Source organism: Anser anser (assembly GCF_964211835.1).
Source record: "Anser anser genome assembly, chromosome: 2".
NCBI classification, from domain to species: domain Eukaryota; kingdom Metazoa; phylum Chordata; class Aves; order Anseriformes; family Anatidae; genus Anser; species Anser anser.
Window position 1 is genome coordinate 124450159 of NC_139721.1, and position 18855 is coordinate 124469013.

General features: G+C 40.9%; 1 protein-coding gene across 6 annotated transcripts in view; it reads left to right on the forward strand.

Moving 5' to 3' along the window:
• The window catches only part of SATB1 (SATB homeobox 1), a 93268-nt gene that overhangs the window by 15630 nt on the left and 58783 nt on the right, over positions 1 to 18855 (forward strand). Inside the window, exons 1-5 of one of the 6 annotated variants that reach the window (XM_083822430.1) lie at positions 1722 to 3657; positions 6533 to 6768; positions 10561 to 10737; positions 11617 to 11743; positions 12472 to 12595. In XM_083822430.1, coding sequence (XP_083678556.1) covers positions 6558 to 6768; positions 10561 to 10737; positions 11617 to 11743; positions 12472 to 12595 — 639 coding nt within the window. In that variant the 5' untranslated portion in view covers positions 1722 to 3657; positions 6533 to 6557. Of the gene's footprint in view, positions 1 to 1721; positions 3658 to 3727; positions 3820 to 3853; positions 4326 to 6532; positions 6769 to 10560; positions 10738 to 11616; positions 11744 to 12471; positions 12596 to 18855 lie in introns of those variants that run through there. The other 5 variants (XM_083822434.1, XM_083822433.1, XM_083822435.1 and 2 more) reach the window with 5 other exon arrangements.

An 18855-nucleotide genomic window follows, 5' to 3' on the forward strand; every position in this document is an offset into this window, starting at 1 on the left:
GGAAGATGTCATCTACATTTTCCCTTGTTTTTCTTTGTGAAATGTGTTTCTTGTTTTTTCCCCTTTTAAGCACTCTCAGTAACAATCTTAGTAACCTTTTTCAGGACATGCAACATCTGTACAACTTTTCATGTTTCCTATGTATTCCACCTCCACTTGCCCTGCTCTGAATAATAGCATTATGTAACACTGTACTCATGTTCAAGCATTGCATTTCTTTGCTTCTGAGATTATAATCTATTTTGTGTGTTGCTGAATATGATAAATATTTCATGTATTTCACCCTATTACCATTTTCTTTTTCTTTTTTTTTTTTCTGTATGCTGTTTGTGCTTACTTGGGTGAATGTCAGCTTGCTTCTTTACCCGGTCCTGATGCATTCCTCTTGTTTTATAGTAGTACGTGTAGCGATAATTCTGCTCTTCATAGATTTATTGATTTGCCTTCCCTTTGCTCAGAGCCCATGCTATTTTGCGTACTCTACAACTGTTATCAGTCTCCCCGCTTGCCTACTTTTGCTGCTGCGTCAAGTTTGTATGTGCAGGTCGCTAATTTTTTTTAAGTTGCTCCCCTAACTATTTGGGTTTTATACCCGCCTGCGCGGCAGTTCACATTTGTCTGGTTGGTGATGCAACGCCCCTTGTTAGACATAGCGCCTTCAAACACCATGCCCTTTATCAATAAAGAACTTTAATTTTTCTCTTATCTCGCAGCCTGTACAAACTTGTTGCGTTCAAGTTCGGCTAGTTGGGTTACTTTTTTTTTTTTTTTTTTCTCGTGTTGTTGTTGTTTTTCCGAGTGCATTGTGGGAAGAAGTTACGGCTGGCTGCCGGTTATTTCTGCTGTCAGCGCGCTGCCACCTTCCAGCCCTCGCCTTGCGCTGGTGGCTGCGGGTCCCGCGGGGCGGAGGCGCCGCGGGGACCCCCCTGCCCCGGCCCGGGCCCGCCGCTCGGGGCACGTCGGCCCGGCACGGCCCGGCCTGGCTCAGCCCCCTCCAAAACCCAGCACCGGGGATGACCCCTCCCGGGACGGGGCTCGGTGGGGGGCTTCTCCCAGCCTTTTAGGAGAACCGGGGGGTGAAGAGGGGAGGGAAGGGCATGGGGAGGGGGGGGGGGTAGCAGAAGTTTGCTCCGCTCCCCCTCTCCCCGCGGCCCCCCCCCCGTCGCCGTGCACCTGCCCGCGCAGGCTCCGCGGGGCGGGGCGGGGGCTCCGCGCCGTGCCCACGCCGGCAGGATATTGTTCGGCCTTCATCCCCGCCCCTCCTCCTCCTCCTCCTCCTCCTCTTCTTCCTCCAGCAGCCCCCCCACACACACACCGCCGCAGGCCCCCATCTGCCGCCTGGGGGGGGGGGGGGGGGGCAGCTTGCGGCGGTGTCTGCGCGGCTCAGCACGGCACGGCTCGGCCCGGCCCGGCCCGGCTCGGCTCGGCTCAGCACGGCGGGCATTGTGCGCGGCGCAGGCAGGGCCGCCTCACCCGCAGCCAGCTGGCTGCAAATTCGTGCGCGCCCGGAAGCCGCACGCCCTCTTCCCCCGGCCCCCCCCTCCCCGAGCCACCCCCGCGCACCTCCCGGAGCCCCCCCCGGCCCGGCCCGGCCCGGCCCGGCGCCCCCCCTCGGTGCCACCACCTCTCCTCTCCCGGCCCCCCCTCCAACCTCAGCTCCCCGGCCCTCCCCTCCCCCATGCCTCTCTCCTTCACCACCACCACCTCCTCCTCCTCCTCCTCTGCCACTTTCTCTCTCTCTCTCTCCCTCTCTCTCTCTCTCTCTCCCTCCCAGGACGCGTCGGATGATCCGGGGCCGCCGGGGAAGGGCTCCGGGCAGCAGCGGGGAGGCTGCGGGTTCCTCCTCCCCGTTTCGGGGCTGTATTATTATTAAAAAAAAAAAAAAAAAAAAAAAAGCGAGCCGGTGGCCTCGGTGTTATTTTGTATTAAAATGAGGAGGAGGAAGAAGAAGCAGCGGCAGCGGCGGCAGCGGCAGCGAGCGGTAGCGGAGAGGAGGCTCTGAGCAGGGGACGGCGGCGGCGGCAGCAGCAGGAGGAGGAGTAGTGATGAGTCAACTAATAATTTAATGGGGACAGAAACAGGGAGAGAGAGAGAGAGAGGGAGAGGAGGGGGGGGGAGAGAGAGAGAGCAGAGCCAGGCAGCTCCGTCCGGGGACACACACACACATACACACGCACACACAGACACAGAGCCGTGTAACATCCAGCAACAACCACCAAACCGGCCTAAATAGCAGCCCTCCTCAGCCAGCCAGGGGAAACGAGCATTAAAAAAAAAAACAACAAAAAAAAAAAAAGGCAAAAAAGAGAGAGAGACCAAAAAAAAAAAACAAACCCAAAGCCTACCATTATTATTCTTTTCCATTTTTTTTTTTTTTTGCTGGTTTGGTTTTTGTTGTTGTTGGCTTTTTGCAGCCTTTCTATTTTATATTTTTGCCCCCTTCTTGCGAGTAACTCTTCTTGGAGTTCCCAGATTTTTTTTTTTATTTTTTATTATTTTTTCCTTCGCAGAAAGAGAGCCAGGTTTTGATTTTGATTTTTTTATTTTTTATACAGAGGTTTTTGTGATTTTTTTTTTTTAATTACAATTTCTCCCGGTTTTGGACTCGGAGGGGGAGTGAAACCTCGTCACTTTTTGTAGTGGTGGTGGTGTGCCTTGTTGTGTGTGTTTCCTTCCTCCCCTCTGTTCTTTTTCTCTCTCCCCTCCTCTCCTTGCTCCCTCTCCCCCCTCTCTCGCACAACAGCCCCCGGTAAATGAGAGGAGACAGGTCCTCTCTGCCTTTTTTTTTTTTTTTTTTTTCCTCCCCGGACCGCAAAGGCGAGATTAAAAGTGGCATTTTAGTGCCTTTTCCTGCAATTTTTTTTTCTCTTTTTTTTTTTTTTTTTTTATCTCCAGTAGCGATCTCTGGGGCTGAGGTTTCCGCAGAAAGTTTGGGGGCTGTTACGGTGTGTATTTTGGCGGAGGGGGAGGGGAGCGGGTTCCTTCTGTGTGTGCTGCTCCTCTGGGTGCCTATTGGAGAATAATAGTGTAAGTGACAACCTAGAAGTAGACTTTCTGCTCTTCACACTGGATAGAAAAGCTGCCTTTTTTTTTTTTTTTCTGCTTTGATTTTTTTTTTTAATCACCCCCCTTTCTCACTTGCTCCTGTACGCATTGGTTTTATTTTTGAAAGGATAGCTAGACTTAAGTCACCCTCCACCTCAATTTAAACCTGGTACTTTATTTTTTTATTATTATTATTCTTAATTCCTCGTTTCGAGCGTTACACTTGTCTGATCAATTCGCTCTCCAGCTCCTTCTTCTGTTGCTAAACCTTGAAAACGGGCTCTCTCTAAAGATATTTACTATAGATATATAATTTTTTTTTTGCCCATTGCCATTTTTTTTTTTTTTGCTCATGGCTACTCCGTTTCTCGCTCTCTATTTTTGCCCCTCCCCGCCTAGAGGAAAATAGCAACAAGAAAACAAGGCAAATAAGCGAATATTAGGGGAAGTAGCCCTCAGGTCTGCTGCCCCCCCTGCTTCCCCCCCCTGCTCCCCCCCCAAAAGGGGGGACCTAGAGAACATCAGTCTTGAACTTCTTCCTCTTCAAGAGCTCGGGCTGCAAAGGAAACCTCCTTTGTTTTTGTTATTTATATGCTGTCAAGTTTTGAAGTGGTGAGTTTCGGGTCGGTTTTGCTAATTTCACTCCGAAAACTGCAGTGTTTCTGTTTCTAGATAAGTACTTTGCTTCTTTGTCTCTTTAAAAGGTCACAGCGAAAGCTTGGCCTGGATTGCCAGAGCCATATGGAACGGATAAGTGCGGAGCCTCTCGCAAATGTGATTATGGGGTTTTATGGGGGAGGGAGGGAAGAGGAGGGGAAACGACTGGGGAGGGGGCTGGTTCAGGAGGAGAGGGAGAAATAAGATAATAGCGGCGGGGCTCCTCCATCGCGACAAAAGGAGACGCGGCACCGGCTTCTCATTGAGAAATCGCGCGGTGGGGCCGTACGCGTTACGCTGGGAAACCGTGCCTCGAAATCGGGCTCTGCTCTGAACGCCTGTGCCGAGAACTTGTAGTTGTGAAAGATGCCGAAACGCGAAACCCGGGGAAACTCTTGGCCTGGAAGCGGAGGAGATAATAGTTCCTCCTCCCTGCAAACCCTCTCTCCCTGGGCAGGCCACGCTGGTTGTTGCTCATCACTATTCCAGGCTGAGGTTTCAGTGAACTTTAGCCTTGGGCATGGAGTTTAAATGAGTAAATTAGGTGTTTTATGTGCATGTAATTTTGCTTTGTAACATAAAGCTTTTTACAAGATGACTAAGCGGGGAGAGGATGCCGATGGGTGGGTATTCTAAGGCCAAGCGAAAATGACCCATTTGGTGTTTTGGTTGTAGTCAGGGTATTAACTGAGCTGCGATCTATCACTTTTATGCACTGTACATGATGTAGTGCCATTCTGACTCATGATGACTAGATACTTTTTGTAGCAAAGAGCCTTGGTGCATTAGAGTGCTTCCGAAGTTGCCAAAAGTGGCGAGGATTTTCTCGTTCGAGGCGTCTTTATTATTATTTAATACCCCTTCCCTTTATATTTTATTTTTAATCACCTTAATCTTGAGAGAGGACAGCCTCAGAAAAGCAGCCCTATAGCACGTTAGCATCGTCAGAAACATCGGAAGATGTTAACGGTTTGAGACTGTAATTCTTTCCTTAGACTACAGTTAACACAGTAAAAGAAAAAAAAAATACTCTCTTCAGAAAGTGGCTAAAATAGGCATGTTTAGCGTTAATGAGAGACACGACCTAAAACAGATGGGATCAAGATGAATGGGAAACCTTAGCATGTCACCTTGCAGCATAAGGAAAAATAATGATTTTCTAAACTTTAGCTATTCGCTGGCATTCTTTAGGTTGCTCGTAAACATTCGCATTAATACATTACCTCTTTCTTCACCATATCAGGAAAAACAGCGCAGTGTTCACTGCAGAAAAAAAATAGTTTACAGAATTGGCATATATACCAATGACATAGAATAGTATATTAAAAAAAATAAAATCCCAAGATGTTTAGACTTTAATAGCTTTGCTATGAATTGTGCAGAAAATGTGTTGAATTACTAGGCAACTGAAAGAAAGTAGCAATTATCAGATTCGCACCAGTCTTTCTAAATATGACTTCCCCAGTATTACTATTTGTGCTCGGTAATGTAAATACTAGTTCATAAATTAATGTCTAGCCACCTGTCCTTAGTGATTATCTTATATGCATAACATAATTGTGAGTGTAGTCACACCTTTTCTCCGTCAGAGAAAGGTAGGGTAAAATCCCTAACAATCATAACAGTATTGATGAATGAAATCATAACCAGAAAGATGTCTCTGTTCTCAGCAACTGATTGCCTTTCTACTTGGTAAAATTGTTTCTGACGAGCGACAAAAATCCTTGAAACTTACTCTGTTACATTCTAGGCTTGGGGGATTTTTAATGATTTCAGTGGAATTGTTATTAGTGGACTGAGGTTTCAAAAGTTTATAAAAAGGGAAATATAAGCATGCTAACAAATACCTTTTCTTAATTTGCTATTGAAATTGCTTCCGTTTTTGGGTTTCATGTAGCTGTGCCAGTGTGTAACTTTGCTTTGCATCACCAAGGGATTCTTTATTTTTAAGGGTTTCAAATGTCTTGTCGAAATTGTGATTTTTTTTCAGCATTGTGTTTTGTGAGATGCTGATTTTCTTCCTTTTTTTTTATTTTTTTAAGAAAACAAACTACTCTTTAACGGTTAAGGCTTAACACCTTTAAATTTTCATATGCTTATCTTGAACTTTGCAAAAGTTGATAAACTTTCTGTATAAAATCAGTTGGGCAACTCAAAAGCAACCACCTCCCGCCACTGCTTTCTGAAGTTGAATGTTAAATTGTCAAATTCTCTTCTAATTTTTATTTTCAAGGTGTGGGGGGAAATTGTGAATGGCCAGTCTTCTACTTCACTAATAAATCTGTTGCTTCCTCAGCTAAAGTTTTAACAATCTCTCTATTGTTGTGCATCCATTTTTTATCAAGTAGATTGAGAACAGTTTCAGGAGAATCTTTTTCTTTCTCTCTCTGTCTGTCTCTCCCTCTTTCTCTTTCTCTCTTTAACACAATAAAAACACCCGGGTTTAATAACAGCCCCTTCTGTGAGATTTGTAACAATAGCTGTGTTGGAGCACATACCTTGACAAACATCATCATTTATAAGAGTCTTAGTACCTCTCAGATTTATAATAACTATGAAGATATTTTTTTAAGGGGTACTCCAGTTGGCTTTTTAAAAAAATAATTCCATCAGATTATGATGCGATCCCTCTGTAAACTGGGGTATGGGGTCATTTTTGGAGAATAAGTTTGTATCTTTTAAAAAAGGCATCTTCTCCTAGTTAAAATAGTTACTTGTTCTTCTTTATGAGCTTACGATACATATATATCTCTGTACATGTGCAGGCTGTGTACGTATACATATGCGCACACGTGTACAACATATATATTTTTTTTTTGAATCATGGCAGGTGATCTTTAGAGGCGGGACTGAGTATGGATCATTTGAACGAGGCAACTCAGGGGAAAGAACATTCAGAAATGTCTAACAATGTAAGCGATCCGAAGGGTCCACCAGCCAAAATTGCGCGCTTGGAACAGAATGGGAGCCCATTAGGAAGAGGAAGACTTGGAAGTACAGGAGCTAAAATGCAAGGAGTGCCTTTAAAACACTCTGGACACCTGATGAAAACTAATATTAGAAAAGGTAACACTTTTGTTAATTCTGCATTTGAGAAATATGAATTATAATATGGGGGGGGGGGGAGAAGCATACTTTTGCAGACTCTACTTCATTTATATTTCAGGATTAAATCTCCATTCTAAAATACTGTATATTCCCAACTCTGATATAAATCACATTTGGGAAATGTAAGCTTCATGCTTGGGTGGAGCATCTTGCTTTACAGGGTGGAGTCTGATTTTTGTTAAGGTAAAGGCTAGCTGCCCTGATTAAAGCAAATTGCTACATTGAAATAGAAGTAATGTAATGCATTAATTCTTTGAGAAAGCGTTGGTCTCAGAAACGCAAAAACATGTAAGAGTAAATACCGAACCCCTGAAACAAATTCTCGCCTTTCCTCTTAATGATGGTCCAAGCTTGGAAGGGCAGCACTATTTCCATAACAGTTGCAAGTTGGTTGAAAGGAGAGTGTATAAATCTTTAGGTATCACATTGGAAAAGTCATTTATGATGTCAATCTTCGCAGTTTATTTTCTTAAGTACAATTCATTATTGAACAATGAACAACTTGGGTGTCATATTTTTCAGTGGCTGGTTTGCTGTAATTAGACATTTACACAAGGAAAAGGCACATTTAGAATCACTGATGTTTGTATATGGATGGCTTTTGTTTGCATTAAAAATACTTTCAATGGACAATAATCTATAAATTTTACATACCATAATATAGAAGCTTTTTTTTACCATTTTCTGCAGGCTTGCTAATTTAAATCAAAAGATGTTGTATGTAATTTGGCATTTGTATTAAAACAGCCTCTACTTTTCTCAGTATAATCAGTATATGTTTGTAATCCGGATTTTTCTTGCATTTGCTAAGCAAAGTGCAAAATGCAACCAAGACTATTAAACGCACAAAGTTAGAAGGCAGAGGAATTTCATTGTGTCTGATGCATAACATTTATCGTACAATCATTTATTTTTTCCTCGGTTTGGCGAAAACAAAGAATATATTGATCCTGAAATGAACAGACACAGCAGTCCGTATTGTTAGATCTTTATCTATTAAAAATGGAAAAACAGCACTTCAGCAAATTCTTTGGCCTCTGCTCATGATTACCCTATTTATTGATTGTTTGCCAAGAATGTATGCATCTTAAGAAAGCCAGGGTAAGAGCATTAAAAATATAATTTATTACGGCTTTTCAAGCAGAGTGCATTAATATTGTACAGTGAAGCAGTGGGGCTATATAAAAAGGACTTTCTGACGCCTGCAAACATATAAGTTCCATAAAATCCTAAATAGGAGATTTCAGCTGTCTCTGGTATTATGTGATATTTGCACAGCAAACTTTAATGCCAGGACAGTTTTAGACAAGGATTCTACAGACTTCACTGCTCCTTATGGCAGACGTGCTGTTTACACAGACTCGTAAACCTTCAGCAAAAGCTCTAACACTGCCGTCAGGTTTAAATCATGCTGTATTTTTAGCAGCGAGCGCTGACCAGTGCTCTCCCCTTTAATACTAGAAGGTTATGGAGTTGCTGCACTTGGAGGTCTTGCCAAGCACTAGCAGGAGAGATCAGCCAGCTGAGGTTGTGCTCTCCTGTACAACATTTTTCACATTAACAGAAGGACACTAGTGACAGTTTGCTAAAAGATTTAGTAGCTTGATTTGTAGTCAGATGATACCTGTGTCACAGTATCAGGATCCACCTTTGATAAGCTACGCTGGACATCAAAATTTGGCCAGGAGCGTCTCCTGTTTTGTTTAAAGTGCTACATTTTTCAGAATGTTGTAACTCCTGAGACCGCATACCTCTCAAAAACTGTGCTGACATGCAATGCAGTACCTGTGCATTGCTAGTTTTGTGTCTGATCATAACCTGATTTGTAGGAACTGATAAGGAAAAAGACAAATCTGCCTTGGCTGTTTTTGAGTGTATATGCAGTGTTTGCTAAAATGAAGCTTTGTTTACATTTCATCTTCAGGTATTAGCAGTGAAACCACTTAAGAATTTTGAGCTCTTTCTTTCAGTCAGATGGTAGTAGGTGAAACATCAATTGTAAGAGTGTGAAAGGAAGGGGGGGGGGAAACAGCCAAAACCTTTCTGCAGATGAAGTGTGTGTGTGTGTGTGTGTGTGTGTTGGAAAGCTCTTCACAGCTTAATTAAAACCAATGAAGAAATCACCAGTTTGCACGTACTGCTTTTGCTTTGGTCTTCTCTCCCTTCCTGACCAGTCTCGCTGAGATTTAAAAAACAAGACACAAACACACATACATACACACACACACAAAGAAAAAAAAAAAAAAGCTCCTTCCTGCACTACATAAATATTGGCAAGCTTTTAGTCTTGTCTTTCATGCTGAGCCTATTGGGCAAACTGGAGTGAGTTTGTGAGCTTTTCCAAGCGAGCCTGAAGGGGTTTGTTTGCCAGAGATTGACTCTCTGGTGAACAGATGTAGTTTAAATATACAAGCTTAAAAGGTATCTTTTTTACCGTGATTTCTTGCTAGATGTTACGGTACAAGTCAGCGGACGTGATCTTAAAGCATTTCTGTTGTCAACAGTAAATCTTCCTTTTCAGCTGCAGGATGCCTTGTGCACCGGAGCAGGTTAGGAGGCTCTGTCAGTCTAGAGGGCAGTGGTTATAGAGGCATTAACATTGTAGGACTAATTGGAGTTCCTGGGTGCCCTGTTAAAATAACCCTTGTCATCATTTATGCTAAAGATGATACCCCTCTGGCAGGCTGCCATAAGGCGGTTCAGTACATCTGCTTTTAACCCTTTGGCTTTCTGTCGCCGGGAGATCCTAACCTGGGACAGGGCCGGGGCGGAAGGCCATGGGGCGAGGTGCCTCTGGCAGGCCGGGAGGGGTTCTCTCAGCGTCTGGAGACCCGGCTGCTGGCGGGGATGATTTCCCCAAAAAAGCCTGGGTTGTTCGTTAATTTTCCTGTCTGCTGTCAAAAAGGAATTAAAGGAATAAAATAAAATCCAAAAGGAAGGGAAAGAGGTGGTTTGCTCAATATTCTGTATGGCAGGGGGAAGGGTCTGTCGTGAAATGCTACAAAACTAGAAATTAGTAATCAGTTTCAGGCATACCGAAATAGCAGTGAACACCAGGAATGTTGAATGCAAGCGCATGAGGCAACAACAAGAAAGCCCAGGCTGCAGGTACACTACTCAAAACTGAATTGAAATCACGGTTTGTTTCTTAAAGATGTGAGTGAAAGCAGTGCTCAAGTGCACTCAATGAATGAGGCATGAATTAGTGTTAACTTTTGCCTTGTTTCCTCGTGTGCCCTTTTCAGAGCAAATGTATAACACGCGAGGTGATTTGTTGTTGATGCTGAAGGTAATGAAATATTTTTGGCAGAACTGAGAAAGTTTTAGTGTTAACGAACAAAATTATGTGGCTGGTACTAAAATGGCATACACTGAAGACATCTGCAGTGTGTATTTAGGTTCTCGTGCTGCCTGCTACTCACAACAAATCAGGCAGGACAGAGAGAATCAACTTCTCTTCAGTCAACCTTGTGATTTCTATAGCAGGTAATTCTTTCATCTGTACCCCATCAAGGAAGGTAAATTTGCATTTCTGCTTTTCATAGAGCGGGGTATTTTGCAGAACTTTCTCTTTTTCGGGGAGGGCGAGGGGAAAGGACTCGGGGAATATGTTTATCAAATATTTGTGATGATTCCTGATGCCTCGTCTGCCTGTTCATACAGGTTTTATTTACATAATGCTTTGTAGACCCACCTACTCTACTATAACTCCAGTTTAATACGTGAAATTTATTTTTTTTTTTTTAACAGGAAGTATGCTTCCAGTTTTCTGTGTAGTGGAACATTATGAAAATGCCATTGAGTATGATTCTAAGGAGGAGCATGCAGAATTTGTGCTGGTGAGGAAGGACATGCTTTTCAACCAACTGATTGAAATGGCATTGCTATCACTCGGATATTCTCACAGCTCTGCTGCCCAAGCAAAAGGTAAATAATGTTAGGAAATTGTACAATGAATTGTGCTTGTTTGGGGGGTCCTGAGGGAGGGGCAGGATTTCTTTCAGGAATGAGATGCAGGTTTCACTTCTTAAACTTCTTGCAGATTCTGTCTCTGTTGTTGCTTTTTTTCCTTAATGTATTTTTGTTTAGTTAGCTCACGTTTTGTTCATGTAGAATGTTGAGGTAGACACTTTTTTCTTTATTTTTTTTTTAAGAAAAAAAGACTTCAACTGAATCATTAGTATGCTTATTGACCTTAATAATCTGCTCCACTGAGGATCCACAAGGAAGTGTAAAGCATATTTGAGCAGATGGACTGTTGAGAGTCAACTTGCATTTATGACTGAATATCCAGCTCTGTTTCTTTTATTTTGTTCCTGATGATTTTATAGACTGCAAAGTATTTTTTTTAACTCAGTCCTTGCATTGCAAAATCCTTTATAATTTGTTAAGAAGGGTAACTACTGTATTATGTCCTATTGAATTAATCATAACTTGAGGAAAATATGCTTCTATGTGTATTAAAAAATCTCTACTGTAATGTATTTGTATAATTTCACAATACACATAAAGAATGCCCTTGGTGATGTGTGAGTAGGTGTTCTGTTGTTTTTTTGGTTGTTTGTCTGTTTGTTTGTATGTTGTTTTTTTTTTTGGGGGGGGGGGGGGCTGTCTTGTTTTATAGTGTCAGATTTAAGAAGCTAGAAACAAAAGTGCCAATCCTGTTAAAATTGGTTATTTTTTTTTGCCCCTAGGAATTAACAGGTACATTAATTTTTTTGGTTTTGTCCTCCTTGCCCTCCTTCCTCTTCCAAAAAAAGAAAAAAAAAGAATATCTATATATATATATATGTATATACCCCACAGGGCTTATCCAGGTTGGGAAGTGGAATCCAGTTCCACTCTCCTATGTGACAGATGCCCCTGATGCTACAGTAGCAGACATGCTGCAAGATGTGTATCATGTGGTCACACTGAAAATCCAGTTACACAGGTAAGTTGCATACCAGTTCTGGGAAGTGAACTGTTACTTGTCAGCTCTCATGGTTAATATTGCTTGTATTTAATTCCCGCTGTGCTGTGTGCTCAAAGTACAAAGGCTTATCTAAATTCCTTTTTAGTTACCCTAATTCTTCTTTAACTTACAGCATACTATTGCAGAAAACTTTTATAGCTCTGATACATAGATTTTCTTTGGATATCTCATTAAAACTATATTGCATTTTAGTCAATTAAATGATGCATTACAAGAAGGCATTTTACATAAAGTTTACTTAAGAGAAAAATATTTTTGCATATCATGAACAGTACCATCTGTGTGCATTTTGTAAAAGAATGACTTGCTCACACTTATTGTTGCTGTCTAGGTTCTTAAATTTCACGGTAACAAAAAAGAAAAAAAATGGTTAATATATTAATGCTTTTCATGATCAGTCGTGAGAAAGCATTACACCTTAAATTGTTTTACCAAGCGCATCAGAGCAGGAAGGTAGAAGTAACATGAAAAAATAGTCGCCACATGCAGCTGATGTATAATTCATGCATCAATACAGCAGATGTGTTGTATAAAGTAATTAACTAATCGGAACAATCAGGAGACCGAGAGCAATCTCCAGATGCATCTGCTTGATGCGCAAAATGAAATCTGTCTGTCTTAAAGGAATGTTCTGCAGCAGGATGCAATCTTGTAATAATCCCTTTTCTAATCTGTGTTTCAAATAGTTGCCCTAAACTAGAAGACTTGCCTCCTGAACAATGGTCTCACACAACAGTAAGAAATGCTCTGAAGGACTTACTGAAGGATATGAACCAGAGTTCATTGGCCAAGGAATGTCCCCTTTCACAGGTACTTAGCATAACATGTAATAAATAATAAAGCACTACAGGCAACACTGATGTGAGATTTGAGATTTCTACAGACTGCAGCAAGTAGTATCCGTGGAGTGAATCTGCCAAAAATGCAAATTCATTTGACCACTTCATGATCTTTATAAATATGCCTGATTCATTTTGAACATAGTCTTACAACATTTCCCATGGGGAGTTGTGAAAGGTTGTTTACACCACACTAAAATTGTCTCACAGCAAACTGGATTTTAACTGGTTTTTGTCTTCAGTCTTTGAACTGCTTTGATGTAACTACTTTTTTCAAGCACATGTGTTCAAGATGTTAAAAGGCTCTCTACTTACTGCTGTCAAAAGTACTATTGAATCTGAATGCTTGTTAGATAACCTGCAGTAGTTTTAAATGCTAATTCATAAAATGAGACAGTCCTTGGCATGCTATATGAGAGGGGAATAAAGAATAAAGCTCTTCGGATGATGTGTTGTTGTTGCAAACAACCAAAGGAAAATCAGCCATTTATTAGTTCTAATCAAAATATACCTAAACAAAAATGAAGTCTCAATTTATGCATTGCTAAATATTGAATTGATGGCTTCCTGAAGCCTTAGTCGTATTGTTCTTTTCTTTAATTATTTTGTCGAATTACTGGGAAGGAGCAACTTATTTTTCTATGCAGTACGGAGTCCACCGGTGGTGTGGTGGGAACTTCATATATATTGTTACATTTTAGATTTTAAATTGTATTTTGTTGTGGCACAGTGGAGACAGAAATTCAGTGTACAAATAAATGATGCTAATTGTGGTAGGGAGAGGAAAAAGGAAGTTAAGGAAGTTGAGATATTTTTATAGGAATTTTATTTCTCTTGCTCAGAATATTGGAGTCTTTGTCTCTGAAAGACTTCAGTTAATCTATAGAGAACTACTTGCATGCTCTCTCTCTCTGTCTTTCCAGTGGATATATTAGCAGTCTGTTTTCCCATCACTTTTTTTCCCCCCATGGTTAGATTGTTTTCAGCGATGTGGCTTCAATATAGGAAGTTTTGAAGTGGAAATAATCAAAATTATCTTCACTGGTTGCAAACCATTCTAGTAATACGTCTGCAAAGTTATCTTGTGCGTACCTACTATAAAAGCATGTGAGCTTTTGCACTGCTGGCTTGTGGAGGCTGCGGATAATTTGGGATTATTCTCCATTTTAGTCTAACAGTGCTAGTTTTTACTTGATAGTGATGGAAAGCCAATAAATTGTATAAAGATGGAACATTTCATTTATAATTGGGATTAGTGTTTCACATAGCAACTTGTGTATATATGTAGATGATGAAGTGGCAAAAGAGGAAAACAGTTTTTAAAAGAAATACTTCATTGTATTCATTTTCCATAGTACTGGAGAAATTTCAGTAATTACTATTTTTAAAAGATTTTTTTAAAAACAGTACTGAATTTTTACATCATAATTTTGATGGACAAAAACCTTGCCTGATATCAGTCCTCAAAAACAGCTCCTGAGATTACCAAAACCCCAGATTACAGAACTCTTATTTGAGGCTTTGTTTGCTGTTTTTGCTGTTCTGCAATTATTTTTTTTTTGTAAAAGAATATATTTAAAGCCATGAGATTTTTTTTTTCTGTTGTTTAAAGCATGCTAAGTACTTTTGTCATCTGTTTATCTTCACCGGTGCTGCAGTGGTTGGGTTGCTTGGGAATTTAAATAGCTTCTGCTTTTCTTTTTGTAGTCCATTTCTTTAAAGACCATATCACATTAAGATTAAAATGTGTATATTTAATCTTAACTTTTGGGAAAACAAGTGGTTGGTCAAGATCCCATCAGTTGGTCTAAATCTTCCTGCTTTCCTCCAGGAGCGAGAGGGAAGACATGTTGGTCTGACAGTGCCTTTTCAAGTGACTCAATTGATATGAATGCTTCCTGTATTTGCTGAAATAATAACTAATTGTATATTGCTCCTATGCAAAGGAGACTGATTTAAAGTGTCTGTGTTTTGTTAAATATATTCAAGTTTGTGAATTGCCCGCAATACTGTGCTGCCGTAACAGAGGTGAGAAGTAAGAGCAAAGCAGAAGGTGGAGGGCAGTTTTTCCTTAGAGGATTTGTCAAAATGCCAGCATTAGACCCTTGTGAGAGAAGAGCGGTGGTCTCTCCTCTTATGTACTTCCGTGGGCATAGGTAATGCCATATGAAGCGCTTCATCACAAATGCAAACTAATGCAGTGACACCATACCATAACTTATTAACACTGTTATGGATATAATTTATTAACCACAGAAAAATGACTCAAAGTGGAAACGAGATTAGTTATCGTTTTCTGTCACTGTCATTAGCAGTACTCTGTTTTGTGTAGGTACAGAGGATTTGTTAGAGAATATGTAAGCTGCTGTGCTCAATGCGTGGCATCTCTGAAGCCTAATTTAAGCATGGAAGGCTGAGAGTCATCATCTTCACTTAGAATTTACCTTTTTTTCTTATTTAACCTTGCATTTTGTATATTAGAAAATTGCTCTTATTTATGTAGAATACCGATATTCTGTGAACTGCAAAAATACGAAGCACGCTATTTCTCTCGTGCAAGTATATTTAATAGCTTGAAAATATATTAGCAGAGAAACTTTGAGATCCAGTTTGCATTAGAGTTTAGAAACAGCATCTTCTACTTCTGGGAGTTTTCTTTTTTCTTTTTTTTTTCCTTCCCTCCCCCCCCCCCCCCTTTTGCCATTTTCTTTCTCATTTAAACTAAAACTTTGGGGAGTGTGGATCTGAAGTCTTCATGCCTTCCTCAGTACCACTACGACTCTTGCTCCTGTTAGGAGAGTTGAATACATGGTCTCTTTTGAAGTTACTGAAGCTGTCTCTCTCTACCTTCCGACAGCAAGGTTTACCACTTACTATAGGAACCCACGTCATAGGGACGTGAATTAGAGTCCTTGGGACACATTGGAGCAAACACACAGCTCTCAGTTGCCATAGAGTTGAAAGTATAGGTATCAAGATTTATTCTCAAAATTTGTTATTAAGAAGGCAAGGTAAAAGGGTGCTACAAATTTTGCATGGAAAAGCCAAACCTTTTCTGATTTGTGCTCTGCAGTGTATTTTCATGCTTTTCCTTGGGTTTGCAGATTTTATTGCTAGAGACTAGCAGCATATGCAGGTGCTGGGTGAAAGACTTCTTGTGTTTGATACGCACGACTCACTTCATTTCTGCTTCCTCTCCAGATCTCTTTTGATGGGGAAGGCAACTTGGAATTTAATCTAGGGCTCAATTCTGGGCCATCTTGTGCATTCCATTAAATTGTTACATCTCGCAAGTGGCTTAGATCTCATTTCTCTCCTGTTTTGGTTCTTCAGTCTCCAAAGAGTTGTAAAGAAATTGTTCTACCATCAATTCTTATTTCCAACCCCTTGCACTGAAGCTCTGCTCTACCTCAGGCTGTTGGGAGCTGCTCTAAAGTGATCAGTCAAGCAGGCCTGTTGCATTTACTTATTTAATGTTAATCATACCGTCTCTCTGCTCAGCATTAGTTCTAACATTTCATACTTCATTTTCACAATTTTGCTGTGTTTGGGGTTTTAGTGCTCAAGTTTCTTATTTCTTCTACAGTTAAAATAACTGAATTGCTACAGATCGTATCTATGCTGTCATTAATAATGAGGGGTTTTTTTGTTTTGTTTTGTCTCTTTCGAATTAGGCTGGAAGTTCATTTGATTCTGGAACAATCACACTGTTGGTGTGTTTATGAACTTTTAGATGTACCACTTGAGTTCCTGTTACCTTTTCCATGAGAGGGAGATAACAGGTTACCTACCAGACTAAGAGATTGTAGAGATTAATTAGTTTCTGGGCACAGCTTTGAAAATATGGCAATGATCAAATGACGTTGACTTTCTAACTAGTATTATCTCCCGTGAATTTTTTCTACAAAAAGATTTTCTGAATCATTGCTGTTACTATTCACAAACAGGTTTGGGTTTTTCACTTTAGTGTTTTTGTTTTTTTTTATCGAACAGCTGCAACAGCACTTGTGAAAGCAAGGAATACTTTCTCTTTCCCCACAGTATCCCGAAACATGAAGGTGGTCTTTTATTTATTAATTTATTTTCCTTCCTTTTTGCTCATCCTTTGAAACTGTCCATACCTAGCCTAACTCTCAGGACAACCAATAGCCAGTGCATTATAGATGAGAAATTCCAGGCTTGATGTATAGCAGAATCTCATGGTTGCATCTTTTTGATGTATTTTGTAGGAGACATGAAATATTTCCGTGGAATATATCCGAAGTCTGTGGTACTTATGGACATAGTAATTTATATGCATTCTATTACTATTTACATTTATTTTGAAGATCTTTGTGTGCCGTCCCTGTCCCCCTCTCTCCCCTTCCCAGAATATCTTTTACATAATTCTGCAGTTGATGATCGGGGACAAATACATGCTTGCATTCCATAAAACGTGTGCACCCACCAAACAAGTGCTGGTATGATACTGAAGTCTGAATGGCTCTGCACTTGTGATAAATATAGATGCCTTGACTGCATTTTGATCAAACTTCTGGTGCTGTAGTGAATGATTTTCTGCATATGACATGGGCACAATATATATCACATACTTTGCTCTTTGTTCAAATATCCTGCCCTGAATTTGCATGCTGTTTTATGTAGATTTCATGCAGGTTTTATATGATCTGGCAGAGATGCCAGGAAGAAAGCTTGCTTGGAACCTAAGTGTTTCTCAGTTTACCTGATCTGAGTGTACCTGGCCATCATAGCAAACAAGCAGCATAATAGCAATATAGAAATCCTCTCACATTTCCTGGCTGCTGTTCTGACAACCTGCACTCCCACCGCCGTCGTGACCAAAAAAAAAAAAAAGTTGCAGTTGCTAAAATTAAAATTTCCAGACCTATAAATAACCAAGAAATGAGCTATTAAGAGTTGCCAAAATCCATACTTTTTATGAGCATTTCTGAATTCTTTCTTCACAAAACCGAAAGGTTATTTTCTGCCCTCCCCTTTTAATTTTACTTGCCTAGACCTGAGAGCAAGTTGTTGGGTTTCTTTTGCTGTTTGCGCTTCCCTTCTCTTTCCTCTCTTCCTCCCCTCTCCCCCTCCCACCCTCCCTCCCCCCCTAATTAATAAACTCAGTAAGGAATGCAGCTCCTTTTTCTACTTTAGATGTTACTGTGCTTTAGGTTTTGAAGATGTCATTAATTATTTCAGGGAAGTAAATCCTTGAGGGCCTGGGCTCAGGTCTTGGCAGGCAGGTCCCTTCCAACCCACCCCTAGTTGCTCAAGTGCATTCCCTCTGATGTCTCTTCAAGCTGACAAGGTATCGGGATTCTTAAAACATTTTCAATTAACTATTAAAATTTGTGCCCATGATTTTTAGTCACCCAAGTAGGATGGGCATTTGGAGTGAAGAACTGAGACTATAGCTGATGGGATGGGGCAGATGAAATAATAACATTGCGACAGAGGGGCTTCGATCCCAGAGCTGGCCTTGCATGGGGCTGCTGGAGCCTCTGTTTCAGCTCCTCCGCAAGACCCAGCCACAAGACTCAGTGTGGTGCTGGAGGCCCCTGGGCACTCCAGGTGAATCTTAGAGGTACACCGTATTTAAGGGTGTTCTCAGGATACTCAACTCTTGTGTGTAACCTTAAAAATATTTTGTCTTCTATCTGATACCCTTTATGTGCTGCTGGTTGACCTCACTAGTGTAGTATTTCTTTTGAGGACAGTGAGTTCAAAATTCAAATCACTTAATATTTTGATCATTGATTTATGTTCTTTAGATGCATTTAAACACTCTCAATGTTAGAGTTATATCAATCTCAAACTGTTTTCTCTGGGCAGTAGCTACTATAGGAGAAAAGATGTAGATTTTTTTTTTCCTGCCTCTTCATTAGGTAAAATTATGAGGATGTCAAAGTCCCTTTCCACACCAATTATGGGGCCTGGACTTACTGTGTAGGGAGGGAGGCAGGAAGGAAAGGGAGCATACCTTGTTTCTCAAATAAGTGCAGTTTATGGCTTCAGAAGACTCTGTAACATGTCAACAAGTCCCTAAGTATCTATCTGTGCTGTCATGAGGTCGCGTGCTTCTGAAAAAGAGAAGTCCCATAGTGGGATGGTGCTAGTGTTGATTTCTTTTTTTTTCTTTCTTTCCTCCCTCCCTCCCTCCCCTTAATTCAGCTGTATGGAGGAATAAGCAGTTGTTTTCTGCGAAGCTTTCCTGTGAACAAAGTACAA